Here is a 22,629-nt window from a genome sequence, read left to right on the forward strand (position 1 = left end):
GTTCAAAAAGGGGGGGGGGTGCGACTATTATGCAATGGTGACTATTATGCAAGGAAATACAGTATTCTATTTTAGTTCAAAGGCATCAAGTTGTGATAAGACAACCATTTTTCTTCAGTCAAAAAATATATAATTACAGAAGTACTGTATGCTAGTTCCTGCATCAATATTTTGATTTTTGTACCCTGTGTTTTGGTGTATATATTAGACATGTGCGTGAAATTTGTTCCTACTGTTTCTACCATTTCTTTCGTGTCTTCCGTTTCTTCAGAAGAATGGAATGGGAACCCCCCTCCCCACATGAAAATCTGCTCGACACAAACACCTGCTTTCATGGGCATCCAAACTTGCCTCCTTGCCTTGGAAAGAGAGTGTGCGTGTGGCGGGGCGTGCAGGCAGGCAGATCCGGAGCTCAGCTGCAGGTGTGCTCTGGGACTGCCTGCATGTCCTGCCACACACACCCTCTCGGAGAGTGTGGCGGGGCGTGCAGGCAGGCAGGCCTGGAGCACGCCTGCAGCTGAGCGCCTCTTACTCTACCACACTTTCTCAAAAACACATCACCCTAAAGGAAGCCATATGTAAGGGTAAATATTTCCCTTGACATTAAGTATAGTCGAGTCTGACTCTGCAGAGTGGTGCTCATCTCCATTTCTAAGCCGAAGAGCCAGCGTTGTCCATAGAGGCCTCCTAGGTCATGTGGGCAGCATGGCTTCATGGAGCGACATTACCTTTCCACCGAAGCAGTACCTTTTGATCTACTCACATTTGCATGTTTTCAAACAGCTAAGTTGACAGAAGTTGGGGCTAACAACAGGGGCTCGCCCCGTCCCGCGGATTAGGGAAGCCATAAAAGTTGCTAAAAGGGCAAAGAGGTCCTATCTCACCTTTGAAGAAGAAAGCCTCCCCTCGAATCTGAGCCACTGCATCAAAGTGAGTGTTACATCTGTTTGGCGCATCTCGTCTGAGCCTGTTGGAGAAGGAACGAAACCAAACACATAAGTTGTGCCAGTTCTCATTAGTGATATCATAGGATCTACCAACCCAGCAGGGCTTCTTCAAATGTTTAACAGAAAGCAAACCGTGTAACTGTTGTGGCTCATAGACAAACTCTCCTCTTATCCTTCAAATGTATTCTGTTCTCTAAGAACAGCAGAAAAAGCCTTTTCTTGCCAGTGTAGTATAGCTTTAGACAGCAGCTTAACTTTTTTTCTAACCTGATCCATAAGATCCAGCAGTGGGTGCCACTTACTAAGTGGCAAACCACTGAGCAACTTACTGACATACACCAGCCACACATAACACAAATACATATCTTCATCTAAATTCCTACATCTCTTAGAGACCTTAGTCTAGTCTCTTTTAGTCTAGTTTAAACTTAAAATCCCTAGATTAAAACATCTGGGAGGTGGGGACCCTTGAAAATTCATAGCACATTGCCCAGAGATTTGACAGTATTATTTATTTATTTATTTATTTACCATATTTATATACCGCCTTTCTCAGCCTAAGGCGACTCAGGGCACAATTCGATGCCCTCAACAACATAAAAACACTTTAAAACATTAGCATATAAATTATAAATTCAAATAAAATCAATAAAAACAATAGAAACATATATCCTCAATGTCTCCTTACTAAAATCATTATTTAATCACATTGTCCGGTTGTTCTGTGGGACTACCTCTGCTTGTTAAGACCTGCTCGAAAAGCCAGGTCTTAACTTTTGTGCGAAATGTTAAGAGGGAGGGGGCCGATCTAATATCCCTGGGAAGGGCGTTCCACAGCCAAGGGGCCACCATTGAGAAGGCCCTGTCTCTCATTCGTGCCAAACGCATCTGTGAAGAAGGCGGGACCAAGAGCAGGGCCTCCTCAGACGATCTTAAAGTCCTAGATGGTTCATAAGGTGAGATACATTCGGACAGGCAAGCTGGGCCGGAACCGTTTAGGGCCTTATAGGCTAAAGCCAACACTTTGAATTGTGCCCAGTAGCAGACCGGCAGCCAGTGGAGCTGGCGCAACAGAGGAGTTGTATGCTCCCTGAGCGCCACTCAGGGAGTAGAGCAGAATCCATCTCCTGTCAATGGGTTAGTGACTCTGATCTAGAGTTGCGTTGGTAAATTGCATTGCATTGCACTCAGTTCAGCAGTTTTCATCTCCATCAGCAGCAGATCTTCTATAGAACTAGTCTTAACCTCCCATACAAGTCCAAGCTAACCCAATATACTTTGCATAACAACTAGGATAACTCCAAACAATGCATCATTACTGGAAAAAATCCACCTCTTTGCCCCGTTACTGTGCTGAACTCATAGGGAACAATGGATCTAGAGGAGAGTGGCAGATGATAAAATTGTCTCTGTCCATCAAAAAATCCCATTGCTTTGATTTTGTTAGTCCTGGATCCAATATATCAATGCCTGTTACGCACTGCAGAATGAATGAGGGTAAGAGAAATACTCTATGGGTGCATCTACACTTTAGAATGAATGCAGTTAGACACCACTTTAACTGCCCAGGCTCAATGCTGTAGAATCCTGGGATTTGAACTTTGGTGAGATAATGACAGGACTCCGGGTATCCTGACTGCTATTTGATGAAGTGTCTCTTTAATACTTGATCACACTGGAGAAAAAATCCACTTAAAATCTCGTTTCTGCCTCCTGCAGAATTCTGAGGTTTGTAGTTTAGTGAGGCTGTTAAAGGCTCCTCCCTAAAATGCAAATTCCAGAATTCTGCAGGAGGCAGAAACTGGATTTTAAGTGGATTTTTTCTCTAGTGTGATGAAGCCCTTGCAAACCATCAGCACAAATGCTATCTCAAGACTTTTTTTGTCAAGACTGGAAGGCCTCTCTACAATAGCCTATATAAAGGCCTTCCAGATGAATGCGATTTATGATCTCAATCTTTTCTATTTTTCTCAAGATCTTAGGATCAGTTGCCATTTTATTGTCTCTTGATTACCCCTTAAGAGTTCCCTATTCGTGATTTTATAGATGTATTTAACTGTGTTGTGCCCTGCCCCCAGCCAAAGGGAGAGTCAAGTAATAAATAAATATTATTACTATTACTATTTTTATTATTATTACATGCAAAATAAACAGTATCACAACAAACATGAACTATGACATGACTACAATTCATGAAAGGCACACGACATTATCTGCTTTGAGCTGGAATATATCGCAGTGTGGACTCAGATATCCCAGTTCAAAGCAGATATTGTGGGATTTTCTGCCTTGATATTCTGGGTTATATGGTTGTGTGGAAGTTTCATAGTTCTAAACACTTAGGGTACATCTACACTGTAGAACTGGAACCCCCGGTGGCGCAGTGGGTTAAAGTGATGAGCTGCTGAACTTGCTGACTGAAAGGTCGCAGGTTCACATCCGGGGAGTGGCGTGAGCGCCCGCTGTTAGCCCCAGCTTCTGCTAACCTAGTAGTTTGAAAACATGCAAATGTGAGTAGATCAATAGGTACCGCTCCGGCAGGAAGGTAACGGCGCTCCATATGGCGTTGCTGGCCATATGACCTTGGAGGTGTCTATGGACAACACCGGCTCTTCGGTTTAGAAATGGAGATAAACACCAACTCCCAGAATCGGACACGACTGAACTTAATGTCAGGGGAAAATCTTTACCTTTACTTCCAATGTAGAATTAATGCAGTTTGACACCGCGTTAGCTGCTATGGCACTAATTCTAGATGCACCCTCATTTTGCCAAACTGCACCTTCGAGGTTTTTAAACATTTCTTTAAGTCCTATGATTTCATGGCACCTAAAGTGGTGCGAAACTGCAGTGTCGCTGCACTCTGAGTCACTGATGATGATGATGATGATGATGATGATGATGATGGCCTCAATCCTAGATATTCATTGAAAAACTAGAGCAAAATGTGCTGCAGGATGTCCTGTCCACAAAGATAAAGTTTTTGCAGTTTAATAAACTTTTCCCATGTTTTTATGATAGAACCAACTAGGAAATGACATTTATAAACCAGGAACAAAAATTGTGTTACATAGTGTTATTGACTTATATGAATAGTTTTCCTAAGATCAAGCAGTATCATATGTTCCTCCCATGGCCTGCTCATATCGCCCAGTGGTCCTCCGTGGGCATAAGGTGAGTTGGTCAATCTTTGGCCTCCTTATAGCTTCGCCTACAACCCACATGAGTTCAAGCCAGCCTACCTGGCACAGCATAAGGCAGTGCGGGAATTGTAGCCTAAAAAGAAAGTTGCTCTGCCAATAATTTGAGCCTTATTCTGTTGAAGTATCCTCAAAAGTGTGCCTTACTTGTATGCAGGCCTGTAGCGAGGGGGTGGTTTTAGGGGTTCAACCCCCCCCCCCCCGAAATGTTTCAGATTTTTTTAAAAAAAACTGGTTTACTCATGAATTGTAACTGGTTAACCCAATCCCCATGCTAAGTCTATGAGATGCAAAAAATTAAGAGTCCCTCCAGAACTGCAAGCACTATCTCAAGCAAATATTGACAATTTATTCACACTGTCATTACTTGCAGCAATAGACGATGTAGTGAAGCAACCAAGTTGGGTGTGTGTGTGTTAAATGCTCTCATTAAGGAGGCCAGACTTGGTGGAGGTGGTTGACAGGGGTGGAGCTGCAGGCTATGGAAGGTTGCTCTGCCCCCTGCTGTGTTCTTTGCTTCAGTGTGAGCTAGGAGGCAGGTTTCAACCCCCCCCCCAAAAGATTTTGAACCCTCCCCGAAAATTACAACCCCCCCCCCCCAAATTTTCAACCCTCCCCGAAATTTTTTTCTGGCTACGGCCCTGCTTGTATGTACTGTATATACTCAAAGAACACCATACGACTACTCCTACCCCTCCACCTCCCTACCCCATCCCCCATCCCATTCCCCGACACACAACATATTCAGTTATGGATTGTTCTTTCTCATCCCCGCCCCCTCTGCATTGTATACAAAATAAGAAAAACTGTAACAATAAAGATGATTTAATAAAAAAAAGAAGTTTTTCAGCCCTTTTTTTGGGCTGAAAAATCTTTCTTCGGTTTATAATGGGGTCAAGCCTGGGCAGCAGAACCTGGAGGCCATTGCTTGTAATATACGATTTATTTCTTCTCTTCCCCTCTCTTAACAGTGTTTTCTTTTTCAAAGACTCCCTCGAGAGGCTGAGAAGCCCTTGTAAATCAGGAATATCCATTAATCTTATAAAAGCATTTCCCCCTGAACTATTTGTTAATCTCTCCTACAGATATATAGGCATTTCCCCCTGCAAGCATTTGCAATCTCTATGCACCGATATCTCTGTATCTAGCTATCTATCTACATTAATTTTAAATATGCATTTTCCCCTCATATGTTTGCAGGTCTTTGCTAATCCTATATACATATAGATATATAGAGATTTCCATGTACCTGCATATCTGTATCTATATGTATACATTATTTTTATATATGAATTTTCCCCTCACAAATTTGCAAGTCTCTGCAAATCCTATATAGATACAGATATCAATAAATATATAGAGGTACCTATGTATCTATATATTTCTCTGTGTGTGTATGTATATGTGTGTGTATATATAAATAATTTTATATACAGTATGAATTTTCCCCTCTCATGTTTGCAAGTCTTTGCAAATCCTATATAAATATAATTATCTATATATAGAGAGATGTCTAGATGGATATATATGAATTTAGATATATAGGGGTTGCAAATATTGTAGGGGAAATGCCCACACACACGTATAGAGAGATATGTCTAGATAGATATAAACATAGATATATAGGGCTTGCAAATATTGCTGGAGGGAAATGCACGTATATATAGAGAGGATTTGCAAACATTTCAGAGGGAAATGCACATGTGAAATTAGTATATATAATTATAGATCAATATCTAGCTCTGCATTGTTTATAGAGGCATTAAATGTTTGCCTGTTACTACGTTGGAAGCTGGCCTGAGTCCCCATGCGGAGATAGGGTGGGATACAAATGAAGTCTATTGTTATTATTATTATTATTATTATTATTGATACCATATTGTTTTTGTTGACCCTACTTTTCCATTTACAGAGCTAGATTACTGATTTTCTTTGAAATACGGTAAATATTCAAAAACATTTAACCAACCGATGCCTCAATTAATGTAATTTTATTGGTATCTATTTTTATTTTGAAATTTATTTTGAAATTTACCAGTAGCTGCTGCATTTCACACCCTAGGCTTATAATGAAGTCAATAAGTTTCCCCAGTTTTTTGTGGTAAAATTAGGTGCCTCGGCTTATATTCGAGTCGGCTTATACTCGAGTATATACGGTATGTCTGTTTTTAGATTGGGGGGGGGGGAGCAAGGAGCTATCCTCTAGCCTTTTGTGCTCAATAGTAAACCTCCTCCCTGTGAGCTGTCAAGCGGCAGGAGGGCTCCCCATGATTACTTCTTAAAGGAGAGGTGAGTAGGGAGGCAATTCAAAGACAAAGATGATGAAGATGCAGCTAGAATGGGCTTCCAAAGACAAGAAAAAGAGGCTGCATTTCTTCTGTAAATACCACCCATGCGTTGTCCTCTTTCTGAGCTGAGAGCAGCATCATCACCTGAACAGCCTCTACTCACCCCTCCTCACCTGTATGGTAGTTTTATGCTCACCTGCTCAATGTAGGGTCTTTTTCATAGCACACTGTGCCCTATTAATGCACAACAATTTCAAAGGAAGACAGAAATAAATGGGATTTAACTCTATTAGGAGCCAAAGTCCCTGAATTTCTTGAAATTAAAGCCACAGATCTGTGTTGTCTGGCAGGGAGAGAGAGGGGGGGGGGGGGAGATGGAAAATTCCTTATTAACATCTTTTGACCTTGTGATATATGCTGCTTTTCCAAACTGGAGAGAGAGCAGCTCTCTTACAATTCAAAGCCCCTTTCTCCCTCACTCCAATTCACTCAAATTTGCAACTATGGACCTTATCACAAAGGGGGGACATGAGAGAAGCCTCCCCGCAGGATTACAACACATCCGGGTGTCCCCTGAGCAACGTCTTAATTGATGGCTGATTCTCTCACTCCAGAAGCGACTTGCAACATGTGAGTGTGGAGGAGACAAAGCCACAGACCACCTCTTACAATGCAGCCTGAGCCCTGCCACATGCACAATGGAGGACCTTCTTATAGGCAACACCTTATAGGACATTTAATATAATGCCAAGGTTTTAAACTTTGTGATTTGTCAAATTCATCACAACTGTATCCTTGGTTTGCTCCTGATACGATAAATAAATAAATCATAAAGGGGGGGGGGGGGGACGGTGCATCTGACTCTATGCATGCAAGTTAGACAGGTAGGATCACATGACGCTCTGTGCTTTTTGTGTGCATCTCATGGAGAAACGTGTGCATCGTGTGTGCACCCTGTACTTTTCAGAAAAAGAAGGGAAAGTGTGAGATGGAGGCCACACCTCAGTTTGATCTCTTGTATTCCAGAGGAGATTCCAATTCCTGTTTCATTTTGTCAGTTGCTGCTGTGTCTTTTTTTTTTTTCAAGCTGGTTAATGAACAGGAAAGGATGTAAACAATCTGGCTTTCATGCGGCAAAAAGCAAGAGAATTAAAACGAGCACCAGCAGTCGGTTTTAACATTGCTTGGGGCAGCCGCTAGAAAGTCACGCGAGCACATTCGGATCGGTGAGATGGGACGAAGAAGAAACGGGCCAGATCTCAAGCTTAATTTGGCAAATGCCACCAGTACACAAAGTAATCTTTAAATTGCAGAAGCTCTTCTTTTCCCATGAGCATGTCCTTCCCTGTCCCCAACTTTGCTCTTGAAAAGTCACCAAGGAATTCTTTGCCTCACAGAGGATGACAGAACCAGCAAGCGAAGCCATCGCAAAGAAAGGAACGAGCCTGATTAAAATTTCGAGAGAAGCTTTGCCCGAGGGTGACTGAGGAAGAGTTTATCCTGTTGTGCAAAGAAGACTCCCATGATATAAGATGACTTGAGGGCATGGAGGGAAAGCTGAAATTCTCTTGATGTTGGAGAGCAGTGTCATAATGGTTGCAAAGCTAAGAGTTTTCCTAGAAAAAGGGAGCTGTACCTTCTCTGGCTAACAGAAGCAGCCCTCATGAATATAAAGGTTCTAGATTTAATGTATGGCATTGAAAACTTTCCCCAGCCTGGTGCCCTCCAGATGCATCAACAGTCCATAGCCAGCATGGTTTTTGTAGGGCAATTAAGAAATTAAGGGACACATTTCAGGGGCAATGCCAGATGCTAAACCCTGAAAACTAGCACATGATAGTGTCCTCAGGAACGAGGTGTGGTGGTCTATGGAATCCCAGAAGGCAATTTTGGGTCCATAAAAGGTCCCGAATTAGCACCAGGATTCCTCACTACTGTTGATGAGTCCAAAGGGTTCATGATGTTGAAATCTTAAGTAACACCATTTGCATGTTCTTTCTCTTAAAAATAACATTAAACGAGAACAGTGGTTCTCAACCTTCCTAATGCCACAACCCCAGCCATAGCATTATTTTCATTGCTACTTCACAACTGTAATTGTGCTACTGTTATGAATCATAATGTAAATATCTGATATGCAGGATGTATCTTCATTCACTGGACAAAATTTGGCACAAATACCCTGATGCACCCAAATTTGAATACTGGTGGGGTTGGGGGGGGGGATGATTTTGTGATTTGGGAGTTGTAGTTGCTGGGATTTATAGTTCACCTACAATCAAAGAGCATTTTGAACTCCACTAATAATGGAATTGAACCAAACCTGGCACACAGAATTCCCATGACTGAGAGAAAATACTGGAAGGTTTGGTGGGCATTGACCATTGAGTCTGAGAGTTGTAGTTCACCTACATCCAGAGAGCACTGTGGACTCAAACAATGATGGATCTGGACCAAACTTAGCACAAATACTCAATATGTCAAAATGTGAACACTGGTGAAGTTTGGAGGAAATAGACCTTGATATCTGGGAGTTGTAGTTGCTGGGATTTATAGTTCATCTACAATCAAAGAGCATTCTGAATCCCACCAATGGTAGAATTGGGTCAAATTCCCACACAGAACCCCCATGACCAACAGAAAAAAAATCTGTTTTCTGATAGTCTTTGGCAACCGCTCTGACCCTCCACCCCATGACCCCCCAGGGGTCCTGACCCCCAGGTTGAGAAACACTGAACTAGAGGATGCCAAATGCTTCCACTGACATGTCAAACTTTTTGTTAGGACTTTGATGAACTGCATCGTTGTAAATTAAAACCTCAGTCTGAGCATTGAAAATGTTGGTACTTGTTTCTATAGCTATTGGTTAAAAAGGTTACTTTTTGTACTGGCGCTCATAGGACTCCCAGTGACCATGTTGTCTCTCTCTCACACACACAAAGCAGTTGCATCCCAAAATGAAACTCTGAATTCAGTAACTCAGATCAAACAATAATTCTGAGTTGACAGTTCTTTGTCAAACGCATCTCATTTCATTTCCACTGAAAGACATGGTGTGGTTGCAGGCTTAACTTACGGGATAGTGGAACGATTCTCTGGCAAGTCCAGCAAGACGGGCTGGTCATTTGTTTTCGATATCTCAGGTTTGGCTGTTAAGGACACAGACTCCCGAACTCCTGCATGCAGATACAAGCATGTATTAGAGCAGATGCGGAACATTGGCACTTACAGTGATGATTCCTTTTCAGCACCTGTGGGAAGGGAATCCTTCAAGCTAGGCCTGGTTCCTCCTTTGTGCTTCTCATTTGTCAACTAAGCTTATCACCTTAAGGCGGAGAGCTAATCCCGCCTATCCAGTGATGGAATGGCAATGCTTCAGACAAACAAAAGGGGGGGGGGGGGGAATACCACCAGTGGCATGAAAAACACAAAAACACACTAACTAGGGTGGGAAGACTTCCATCTCTCCAATGGCTGAAAAGGAATCTTCATGGTAAGTACCAATGCTCCTTTTTCAGCAGGCTGGGGAGGCAAGCTGGGTCTTACCCAAATGTCACCACACCCCTAAGGCAGACATCCACCCACTGTAAGGACACAGCCTGTGGCAGAAAATGCCTACTAAAAGGCTGAACCAAATTTGTCAATCTGTTAATGTTTTTCAAGAGAAGGGCTGGGATTTGCACAGCAGGTTAAACCACCAGCTGCAGGAAATCTTGCCAATCCAAGGTTGACAGTTCGAAGCCTGGGTCAGGGTGAGCTCATGGCCTTGAGCCCAGCTTTCGCCAACCTAGCAGTTCCAAAGCAAATAAATGTGAGTAGATAAATAGGTACCACTTAAATGCAGAAGAAGTATTTTAAGGTACCTAAAGGGAAAATGCCAGAAAATGCTGGTGAACCAATCAAAAAAGGGAGATAGAGCGAGAGCACCTGCCCCCTGCCCCCATGGCCGGAACCAAGCACAAGCCTCCAAGATGCCAAGAATGGGGAAAAGCCTATATATACCTCCTTCTATGTACAATTGTCTGTCTTGTTTGTGTATAAAACGGCATTGAATGTTTGCCGCATATGTATGTTCTGTGATCCGCCCTGAGACCCCTTCGGAGTGAGAAGGATGGAATATAAATATTGTAAATAAATAAAGAAGATGGAGATGTCCAAGTGGCTACTCTACAAATCTCTAACCAAGAAGCTGCACAAAGCTGCAGAAGTGGGGTCATTACAAGTAGAATGTCCCCAAAGCCCTTCTGGAACCTGCTTTAGACTATGCACATAAGCCAATTCAATTCACTATCACAACTGAATTAATGAATGAATTGTTTATTGTACCAGCCATAGGCCATGACATCACATAATATACAACCTTTAAAAGTACAATACAAAAGTACAATAAGCACTTTCCAATATAAACATGAAAACTTATTCCATATACTGGTTCTTTAAACCATAGTAGCAGTGACATGATAACAATAAAAAACGTCTAATTTGTATAATCCCAAACTATCTCCATTTGTCTTTCTAGCCTCCGCTGTGGACTTTTCTAATTTAGCTTGGATTTTTTGGGCTGTGACTGCAAATGTGGCAACTTTTAATGCTATCACAACTGAGACAACATAGATAAAGGTGTGCCACCAACATGAAATGGTTCAAAAGCTCTTCTCTAGCTTGACGAACCAATCACTTTGGCAGAGGCTGTTGAGGCATTTGAGGAGATAAAATTTGGAAAAGGCACCAGAGCCACATGACTGACAACACATTTGAAGATTGTACAAGATCAACTACTTGTGAGCTAACAACAAGCAGGAATCAATACAACAAGCAGGAATGCTTCACTAAGAAGTAAATTACCACAGTTTTGGCGAAAGGTTAATATAACTTTAATTCCTAAAGAACACCACAATCTAAAATAACCAAAAAAATTACATGCCACTATCTTTATTGAATAATGACCATATTTTTTCTGCTCTCCTAGCAAAGCGATTGAAAAAAAAACTTTTACAAACTCTAATATATGAGGATCAAGTTAAATGAAAGAGTTATTCAGTGACAATACCAGCCATGTTGTGGATATTCTAGAATACTATGAGGCCCATAATGAAAAGCGGGTGGCTTTGATATTTTTGGATATAAAAACAGCATTTAATAATATATCTTGACCATTTATGTCTTAGAGAAGACAGCATTTGGAACAAACTTCCAAACAATGGATTAAACAGACCAAATCTTGATCAGTGAGGAATTGACAAAACCATTCAAAATATTTATTATTTATTATTTATTTAAAACATTTATATTCCACCCTTCTCACCCTGAAGGGGACTCAGGGTGGAGCACAGCATATACACGGCAAACATTCAATGCCAGGACACAGATTCACATACAATACATAAACATTAAAAAACATTTATCAAAATATTAAAATACACCATTTAAAACCGTCCTAGTCATCCACATCAAATCCAATTAGCCCTGTCATCTTTCCCACTGCCGCTTCATTGCCCTGTCCCGAAAGCTTGGTTCCACAGCCAAGTTTTTACCATCCTTCTAAAGGACAGGAGGGAGGGGGCCGACCTGATCTCACAAGGAAGGGAGTTCCATAGCCGGGGAGCAATCACCAAGAAGGCCCTGTCTCTCGTCCCCACCAATCGTGCCTGTGATGATGGCAGGACAGAAAGCAGGGCCTCCCCAGAGGATCTTAATCTCCGTGATGGTTCATAGGAGGAGATGCGTTCGGACAGGTAATTTGGGCCAGGGCCGTTTAGGGCTTTATAGGCCAAAGCCAGCACTTTGAATTGTGCCCGGTAGCAAACTGGCAGCCAGTGGAGCTGGCGTAACATGGGAGTTGTATGCTCCCTGTATGCCGCCTCAGTTATTAACCTGGCTGCCTCTCGTAGGACTATTTGAAGCTTCTGAGCAGTCTTCAAAGGCAACCCCACGTAGAGTGCGTTGCAGTAGTCTATTCTAGATGTAACGAGAGCGTGGACCACCATGGCCAAGTCTGACTTCCCAAGTTACGGGAGCAGCTGGCGCACAAGTTTTAATTGTGCGAACGCTCCCCTGGCCACCGCTGCCACCTGGGATTCCAGGCTCAGTGATGAATCCAGGAGAACTCCCTAGCTGCGAAAATACAGAAAGGTGCTAAAACGCAGATGTCCTCTTTCACCATAGTTGTTTTTAATGGTGATAGAGGTGCTAAACAGAGCAATTAGAGCTGAAAAGAACATTAAAGGAGTATATATATATATATATGGACAACGTCTTAATTAAAAGCATTTGCGGATGACTTAGTGATCTTTCTACAAGACCTGCTGCATACTGATGAGCTCTTGAATTTTATCCTGAAGGAGTATGGAGAACTGTCAGGCTTTGAATTAACAAGGGGTGATTCAACATTGTCAAATAAAGTGGGTCTGATAGGAGCTCCCTGAGTCACTTCGGCAGCAACAGGATGTCCCCACACCCAGCCACCCTCTTTCCCCTCGTATTACACGTCCCGTGTATTACACGTCCCGTGAAGGAGAATGAGAGGAGGGAAAAGGCAAAGGTCCCTTCTCCCTTCTCCTTCATAGCTCACACCACCTGGTAGTAGGAAGGAAAAACCCCAAGGATCAGGTAAGTCATGACGTCACTTCTGTGGGGTGGGGAGAGTACGGGATAGCAGTCCAGTCAGTCCCTAACTCGAGGTATAACTTGACTCCTGCTTCCGGAATCAGATTCTTCCCCAAATTAGATTAACCTGGCTTGGAAGTCAATGAAAACTTACTTTTGCTCATTAGCATATCAAGAGGAGGAGGATTAGATGAGGATATACCACTTCTATACTATACTGAGCACTGCTATGGTACTCGGGCTTTGTAGACCCTGTCAGCCCAGTTAACATCACTGGCCACATAATCAATTTACATATTTTAGTGAACTTTCCTCAACGCTTGTAATTTGCTATGGATGTTGGATGCTTATGGTTTAGGTTGGATATAATTTATCTGATAGGTTATGTTTTATTTATTTTTAGGTGTTATGTTATAATGTGTTGTTATATGTTGGGTTATTTTGTGATATTGCATTTGTATTTGTTGTCGGAGCCCCCGGTGACACAGTGGGTTAAAACGCTGAGCTGCTGAACTTGCTGACCAAAAGGTTGCAGGCTCGAATCCGAGGAGCGGCGTGAGCTCCTGCTGTTAGCCCTGGCTTCTGCCAACCTAGCAGTTCGAAAACATGCAAATGTGAGTAGATCAATAGGTACCGCTCTGGTGGGAAGGTAACAGTGCTCCATGCAGTCATGCTGGCAACATGACCTGAGAGGCGTCTACGGACAACGCCGGCTCTTTGGCTTAGAAATAGAGATGAGCACCAACCCCCAGAGTCAGCCACGACTGCACTTAATGTCAGGGAAAACCTTTACCTTACTATTTGTTATTGCATTGAGGCACTGAACATTTGCCTTTTCGTTTGTTGGAATCCACCCTGGATCCCCTTGGGGGAGATAGGGTGGAATATAAATAAAGTCTTATTAGAGAAAGGAATTCCTAACAGTGAGAGCTGTTCAGTAGTGGAACTCTCTGCCCTGGAGTGTGGTGGAGGTTCCTTCTTTGGAGGCTTTGAAACAGAGGCTGGATGGCCATCTGTCGGGGGTGCTTTGAATGCGATTTTCCTGCTTCTTGGCAGGGGGTTGGACTGGATGGCCCACAAGGTCTCTTCCAACTCTAGGATTCTATGATTCTATGATGATGATGATGATGATGATGATGATGATGATGAGCACCTTTGCTCTGGGCTAATTCAGATTAGCCCTGAGCTGTATTTAGCCATCAGAGGGCTGATCACTTCCTATACTGACCTAAGTGGTCAGTGTAGATGGGTCCAAGGGGAAAATTGCTGTTTTGACTAAGAATTTGACCAAAGCGGAACAAACAAGTTAAATGAAAAATTGGTTCTCCAGGTTCACAATGCTTAGGGACACAGTTAGAGTTCTGTGGGAACATCAAAGACAAAGTTATGGTTCCATAGTGACAACCCCCCCACCCCAAAAAATCCTAACTCTGTCCTTGATTTTCCCACAAAACCCTAACTCCAGAACAATGGTTCCCAAACCTTTTAAGTCATGGGACACCCCACCCCCCAGCCCGGTTGCATGATTGAAAAGGCTTGGGAACCATTGTTCTAGAGCACTGCTTCTTAAACCATGGGTCACGACCCCAAATGGGTTACGACCCCAATCCTTAGCTCAATGTTGGGGGTCATGAAAAATCTGGCAACACTAAAAGGTTCCTGACAATCATCTTGTGGCTCTTTTAAACATTACACAAATCTGTCAGCAATAACACACAAAATTTACAGTGGACTCTGCAGAAGATGCTTCAGCTGTACTTCACAAAATCAGCCTGTTTAGCAAGCCTTGCAAATGCTCATTGATTATCAGTAAATGTTTGATTTTTATACCAATTTCATATACCTATACACCTCGAGTCATGAAAAATGTCTTGGGTGGAAAGGGGGTCACGAAAGGAAAGGGTTTAAGAAACCCTGCTCTAGAGGGTGACCTCCCACTCCTTTCTGCAGAAAGCCCAAGAAAAAGCTATAATTGGTTTCCTACATTTGGAGATTTGTTTCTGAGTACTGTTTGAGTGGCAACACAATCAATGCAAAATGGGCCCATAAGAACACTGACTCACCATATAGCTGCCAGATCCGAACTTTGTCTTCATAAGGCAGGTCGTATTTCAGGGGATCCCCAACAGGGCCTTGGTAATAGGGCCTCATGATCGACTCAGCAGCAGAGATGTGGGTTAAGCCAATGGCATGGCCAAACTCATGGACTGCCACAGCAAACAGGTCCATCCCATGGGCATCTGAAAACAAGAGTGAGATGATGTATACATGGGTACACACTTTTGTTCCCATCCTTTTGTAATACACTATTTGTTTTAAAAGAGCTGGAAAACGGTAAAAGACTTGAGCCTGCAACATCCCTCTGCCACTCCTGCTCTCACAAGAAAAATAATGTTCTACCCCGAATGTCCTCTGGGGGTACATGGGGGCATTTTCACCATGTTTGGGGCCTTTCCCAGGCCATGAAGTGTTTCACCAATCCTTGTTTCCACATGCTCTCTGCATGGGAGAATGGGTTCCTCCTTGCTTCAGGTATTTGCTCTGAATCCCTTCCTCCCAACACCAAAACTGATAAACAAAATTATTGCTGCTGCTTGAAGAAGGAGTTGCAAAACGGCCATGCTGTGCTGTGACACTTTTGCCATCTGTCGATGGACTCTAATGCCTGGCTCTTGCTGGAGCAATAGATTCTACAACTGTAGTCTGATGATCCAGATGAATAGTTCTCCTATGGCTCTAGCCAGGCCCGTAGCCAGGATTTCGATTCGGGGTGGGGGGGGGGGTGAGTTTCGGGGGGGCTGAGTCTGAGTGAAAGAGGGTCTACCCTACCAAACCTTTTGTATCATTACCCCAATACTCCCATGCATATGGGATATATTGAGTATGGTGATCAGATCATGATATGAATAAACATAACAGTTTAAATAATGCACCAGTAAGGCCTTTTCGCGAACCACTATGAGAATTTCGGGGGGGGGGGGGGGCTGAAGCCCCTCAAGCTCCCCCCCCCCCCCGGGCTACATGCCTGGCTCTAGCAGTCCTTGCTTGGATTTGATCCTGCCTGCAATTGTTCCATTGGAAATTCTTTATTTCCACAAACGCCTATATTCTTTTATTTCTCTCTCTTCTTCTTTCACCAGGAAGAATCAAAGGAAAAGGTAGACTTCTCAATATTTCTACTACTTCCTTACCCAGACATACCTGATGATCGGAAAGTCCACGATTCGTCATCGTCAAAATGTGTGTCTCCAGCCGTATGGTGTTCCCCTGGGGAAAAGGCATGTGCCACCATGCCCCCGGGGCCATCAAAGGGGTATCCATCATTGTGATCAGTTTTGGAAAAGTCAATCTGGATGTCGGCATTGTTGCCTGCTACTTCATGGAAATTCAGAGGTGTAATATCGCTCCATACCTTCAATGCGTAGTACATAAGAGCCCGAACTGTATCATGGCCTAGATGAGACTCCTTGGGGAAAGTTCGCACTCTGGAATCAAAGAAAGCAACTGGAGATAGGTACAGGGCCTGTGTTTTTATGAAAATGCATATAATCTAGCTATCTCTCTGCCTGATTCTTAACTCTATCTTCACATTAAATGGTCATTCAGGGTAGCACAGCGAAAAATTAAAAACCAGGATAACAATAGGTAAAGGTAAAGGTTTACCTTGACATTAGACTTAAGTTGTGCCCAACTCTGGGAGGTAGTGCTCATCTCCATTATCCGTAGACACCTCCAAGGTCATGTGGCCAGCATGACTGCATGGAGCGCTGTTACCTTCCCGCCAAGGCAATACCTATTGATCTACTCACATTTGCATGTTTTTAACTGCTAGGTTGGCAGAAGCTGGGCCTAACAGTGGGTGCTCAACTCACTGCCCAGATTCAAACTGCCAACCTTTCAGTCAGCAAGTTCAGCAGCTCAGCGGTTTAACCTGCTGCATCACCAGAGGGCCCAGGATAACAATGCGAATGTACATTAGTGATGGATTGCACAGTTGGGTTATACAGCTTTTAATCCCTATTGAAACCAAACTTTGGAAAGTTAGTCTCAGTTGAGAAGATAAAATGGAAAGAATGAGAGCCATGTATGCTATCTTGAACCTACTGGAGGAAAGGCTGGATCTAAATGTAATTTATATATAAAAAGGAAAGATGTAAAAAGGACATATTCTGCTGAATACATGATGGAGCAATGAACTAAACCCTTATGCTGCTGAACTGCTGACCTGACGGTTGGCAGTTCGAATCCACGAGACAGGATGAGCTTCTGCTGTTAGCCCAGCTTCTGCCAACCTAGAAGATTGAAAGCATGCAAATGTGAGTAGATAAATAGGTACTGCTTTGGTGGGAAAAGACATAAGACACTTGAAACAGTCATGCCAGTCACATGACCAAGAGGTGGCAATGCAGGTTCCTTGGCTTGGAAATGGAGAACAGCACCTCCCTAGAGCCAGAGATGAGCACCGTCTCCAAAGCCGGAAATGAAAGGAAAAGTCTCTTCCTTTGTTTGTGTTTGTGTGTCTCATTGTATTGTAACAGGCATTGAATGTATCTGTTTTAACTGTAATCCACTCTAAGTCCCCAAGGGGCAAAGGGCGGAATATAAATAAAGTGTAACAACAACAACAACAACAACAACAATAACAACTTTATTCTTGTATCCCGCCTCCATCTCCCTGAAGAGACTTGTGGCAGCTTACAAACAGCACAAGGTGCTCAAAAACAGACCACAAAATAAAACACCATATAAAATGCAATTGAATAAAACATATAGGCATATAAAACAAAAACTTAAGAGTCAAATAAAACAGTGTTCAACAAGTTTATGGTAAGCTACTATAAATGTGGCCAGGCTGTAAACAATAGGACAAGAGAATGGGATAAGTTCAGAGCTGTAACCATGGAAGGGGGCGTGGAATGAAGTGCAAGACTGCATAATAACTATTCCGTAGTAGTAGTAGTAGTAGTTATTATTATTATTATTATTATTATTATTATTATATTAGCGGATTAATCAGCCAAAACATGTATATTGCAAAAACAAATTAAGCTTCATTTTTATTTGTTTATATGCAACTATCCCATCACAAATGCTGCTTCATGATAAATATCAAGACATTGACAAAAGAGAACCTCATATTTGTTCAATAGCAGTGCAATTTGATACAAAACATCATTGATTTCTCTCATTCTCTGACAGTGGCTCACTGCTCAACTGTGAAATAAGAAAGTAATGTGCCATTTGCCTTCTCTTCCAGGACTAGGAGCCCAAGGCAAGTAAGTGGGGTGAGTGAAATGAATTTGGGGACACACTGACATGCTGATATGCTGCACGTCTATCCCAGCCCAGTCCCCTCCAAGTCTTTTTGGGTACAGCATGATGGAAAATGAGCAAAGATTGTAGAATGCATTGGGCATTAGCAGATTTTCACACATACATATTGCGCTTTCATTTAATATGGTCCTCAAGATGTTTAGATTCACAGAATTTGGGATAAGAAGATAATCTGGGATCAGATTTTGGGATATAAGGACAGTGTAGAAGGGGCCTGAGAGAACACACTTGGGAGTTGGAAAGAGAGAAATGTCTCAACACTCTCAAGTCAGTGGTAGTACATTCAGGTATACAAGTGGTCACACTTATGCACAACTGTCTTGATTTAATCTTTCCCACAACACTGGCAGAGGGAAAGGTTTAATACCTACCTCCAAGATAAGTTCCTTTTGTTCCACTTGGTCACAGCCGGTGTGTGTCGCATTGTCCTTGGCTCGGATTGCAAAAGATCAGGAAGAGAGCATCTGGGGGTCTTCATCAATTTCAATGTGGCTTCATCTAAAATGTCCAGAAATTCCCAAAACAAAGCGCTGAGACAACAGGGTGTTGATGATGTTTGCAACACTGTACGGTAGTTCATAACACCACGTTTGTATACCTCTGGCTGCCTTATAGATATTAGAACCCCACACAAATGGAATGCAACAAATTAACACAATCCCATTAATAACTGCATTATGTCAACAATATCGCAAGAAGCAATGTTCATAGAGCAGCCCAAATGAAAACAGACAGATTTTAAAACCAAGAGCCTCGAATTACATTCTTTGTTTAGGGAGGCAGAAAAAAATGGGAAGGCAGGTTGTCTACCAGGGAATCATGGCATTTGCCTTCCCTGTGCACTGGAAACAGTAGATATTTTCCCAGTCCTGATTCTCCGCTCACCTAGAATTCCTGTGACTTCCAGACCTCCAAACTGTTGCATGGTCATAATGGCTTTTGCGAGTTCTTCTTGCGTCTGCAGTTGACCCGTGATTGGATTTGGAGGTGGCAAATAGCCAAATCTTGTCAGCCAATCCTGTTAAAAATGTAAAGGGGAGGGAGAAAGTTGGTATAAGGGAAAACTCTCCCTAGTTCCACCTGATTATATTCAGATCTGGTTACTGAATGTTTGCAAAGTTCTCCCTTTGGTATAGTGGTTAGAATGCGTCCATGCCATTTTCTAGCTTCATATCACATGACATCGCTCCTTTCCTGCATTCTCCCACAGGAGACCATTGAAAAGTGTTGCTTTAACAACAGGGGGCAATTAACAGGTTGTGTCATCAAAGGCTTTCATGGGTTGCAGTGAGTTTTCCAGGCTGTCTAGCCATGTTCCAGAAGCATTATCTCCTGATGTTTCACCCACGCCTATGGCAGACATCCTCAGAGGTTGTGAAGTCTGTTGGAAACTAGGCAAGTGGGGTTTTATGTATCCATGGAATGTTGTCCAGGGTGGGAGAAAGAAGTCATGTCTCTTTGAGGCAAGTGTGAATGTTGCAATTAGGCACCTTGATTCATATTGAATGGTCTTACAGCTTCAAAACCTAGTTATTGCTGCCTGGGGGAAATCTTTTGTTGGGAGATGTTAGCTGGCCTTGATTGTTTCCTGTCTGGAATTCCCCTGATTTCTGAGTGTTATTCTTTATTTACTGTCCTGATTTTAAAGGTTTTTTAAAATACTGGTAACCAGATTTTGTTCATTTTCATGGTTTCCTCCTTTCTATTGAAATTGTCCACATGCTTGTGTATTTCAGTGGCTTCTCTGTGTAATCTGATATGGCGGTTGTGAGAGTGGTCCAGCATTTCTGTGTTCTCCAATAATATGCTGTGTCTAGGTTGGTTCATCAAGTGCTCTGCTATGGTTGGCCCCACCTCCTCCAAGGTGAACTGAACCACCCTAAACAGAGTTCTATAAGCCAATGGAGACTCCACCACAGACATCAGAATTGCTGCAAGACCAAGAACAAGCCACGAGAATCAAGACAAAGGCCCATTAAGAGGACAAGTGTCCTTACCATACATCAAGAGAACCAAGGACCGCATAGGAAAGTTGATGAAGAAACACAACCTACAAACTATCTACAGACCTACTAAGAAAATCCAACAAATGCTACGTTCAGCAAAGGACAAGAGGGATCATCTCACCTCTGCAGGAGTCTATCATATACCATGCAGCTGTAGACAAGTCTACATAGGGACTCCCAAATGCAGCAATGCCCAAACACAAATCAAGTAACATGAAAGGCACTGCCGACTAATCCAACCAGAGAAGACAGCTACAGAGGTGCAGATTGGGCTGGGGACAAACCTGGACATTTCTGTCTCAATGCCACTCTGGGGGCCCTTTGGAGACTTTCTCTCTTCACTTGATATCTGGGAATGCAGTCTATAAATGAGCATGGTTGAGTTAAACAAATCAATTTTACTGCAGTTATTGAAAAAATTGTATCAACAAAAGCTAGAAAATATACTTTGAGATATTTTTGTAAGTTTTATTATGTAAATACAGGGGTTTTTTTTTAAAAAAAATACAAAAATACTTTTGTGCCATCATTTAAACTAACTTATTTGTCCCTTAATCCTGTAGAGCAGCGTTTCTTAAACTCTGCTCCTCCAGATGTTTTGGACTTCAGCTCTCACATTTCCTAACAGCTGGTAAGCTGGATGGGATTTCTGGGAGCTGAAGTCCAAAACACTGGGAGGAGCACAGTCTGGAAAACACTGCTGTGTACCAACATGCTGCCCTTAACCCTCTTGGTAAATATGGGGGCATGCAAAGGATCTTAGCCCGGGGGCTAGGATCGAGGCCATGGATTTAAACCAAGGGAATTTGTGGGTTCTATTGCTATTTCTTAGAAGGCAGAAGTAGCAGCTCTTCAAACAGGTCAGCATGATTTGCCTAACCAAAATATGTTGGGTTTCATCTCTGACTGCACAAGTCTCCAGTCAGAGGCAGCCCTAGATAATTTTCGATGGTAAGCAAACAATATTTTGCACCCCCCCCCCCAACCAATCACTGATATATATTTTCTGTTCGTCATGGGAGTTCTGTGTGCCATATTTGGTTCAATTCCATCATTGGTGGAGTTCAGAATGCTCTTTGATTGTAGGTGAACTATACATCCCAGAAACTACAACTTGTATATGTCGAGATCTATTTTCCCCCAAGAGCGCCTCAAGAGCGCCCCTGGGGAAAATCAACTATACTGCAAATTCTTACTTTGTGTAATGGGTTGAGCCGCCCCTGTCTCCAGTCGTCAATGAGTAGACTAGATGGGATAAAAGTGAGAGATTCTTCCCCCCACATTCCTATGCATGCTTATCCCAAAAGGGGCTTAGTCTTACTCTTCTTCTTTGTCACTATTTTCGCCCCGCTTTGAAGACGTAGCAATGGAATTTCTGTGAGGGATGAGGTAACTTCCTCTTTAAAGATATTGCCCTGGCTTGTTGGCCATGTGGTCATTCTCCATTGCCCTTTTTCTTCTGTCTTTGTCTTCCTTCCAGTGAGGAGGCATTTTGCCATTCTCCAGGCAAAATGTAGCTGCATGGATACTTTGAAATTTTATAATTTTTTTCCATTTCTTAGAATATTAGCTCAGTAAGCTAGTTATTTCCAAGACGGTTTCTATCTAAAATAGATTTCTTTTTATTCCAATACATATTTTGAAGCTAGCCTTGTGACTCTGCAATCCTGTGCCATCCTCTACGAATGGAAGCTAATCCTGACTTGCCACACGCAAGTTTCTGCTGGTTCTGAAGCATGCTTCTGGCACTTGGCTATATTTTTAGTGGAATCACCCCAAGTGAGGGTTATTTTTTAGCATGACAGCTCCGATTCCCAACAAAATATAATATGCCCACTAGAGCAGTGGTTTTCAGTCTGTGGGTCCCCAGGTGTTTTGGCCTACAACTCCCAGAAATCCCAGGCAGTTTCCCAGTTGTTAGGATTTCTGGGAGTTGAAGGACAAAAACATCTGGGGATTCACAGGTTGAAAACCACTGTACTAGAGGAAGAGATTTTCTGTGCACCAGGCTAGTTCATTCACTTCTCTTAAATTTTGTGCTAAATAATTTTTGCCATGCAGTAAGACAAATCATTGTTGGAGGGGAGCTGATGTGAAGCGCCTTGACTGCCTTTTAGAGCATATTTGTAGCATGGCAAAGTAATCCAATTACAGAGGATCTGAACAGTTGACAGTTTTCCAGAGTGGTTGCTAATGGAACTGGGAGAAAGAATGTTATGGTAGGAGGGATTACACTGGGAGGAGAGAT

The 22,629-nt window shown here is 42.6% G+C and overlaps 1 protein-coding gene across 1 annotated transcript in view; it reads right to left on the reverse strand.

The window, feature by feature from the left end:
- Positions 1-22,629, reverse strand: part of MMP17 (matrix metallopeptidase 17) — an 89,847-nt gene that overhangs the window by 12,366 nt on the left and 54,852 nt on the right. The window contains exons 2-7 of the mRNA XM_060785638.2: positions 19,261-19,393; positions 18,747-18,873; positions 16,243-16,526; positions 15,105-15,281; positions 9,512-9,611; positions 885-967 (exon numbers count right to left, since the gene is read on the reverse strand). Of these exons, the coding sequence (XP_060641621.2) occupies positions 885-967; positions 9,512-9,611; positions 15,105-15,281; positions 16,243-16,526; positions 18,747-18,873; positions 19,261-19,393 (904 nt within the window). The remainder of the gene's footprint in view (positions 1-884; positions 968-9,511; positions 9,612-15,104; positions 15,282-16,242; positions 16,527-18,746; positions 18,874-19,260; positions 19,394-22,629) is intronic.

Source organism: Anolis sagrei, chromosome X (genome assembly GCF_037176765.1).
Source record: "Anolis sagrei isolate rAnoSag1 chromosome X, rAnoSag1.mat, whole genome shotgun sequence".
Lineage (NCBI taxonomy): Eukaryota > Metazoa > Chordata > Lepidosauria > Squamata > Dactyloidae > Anolis > Anolis sagrei.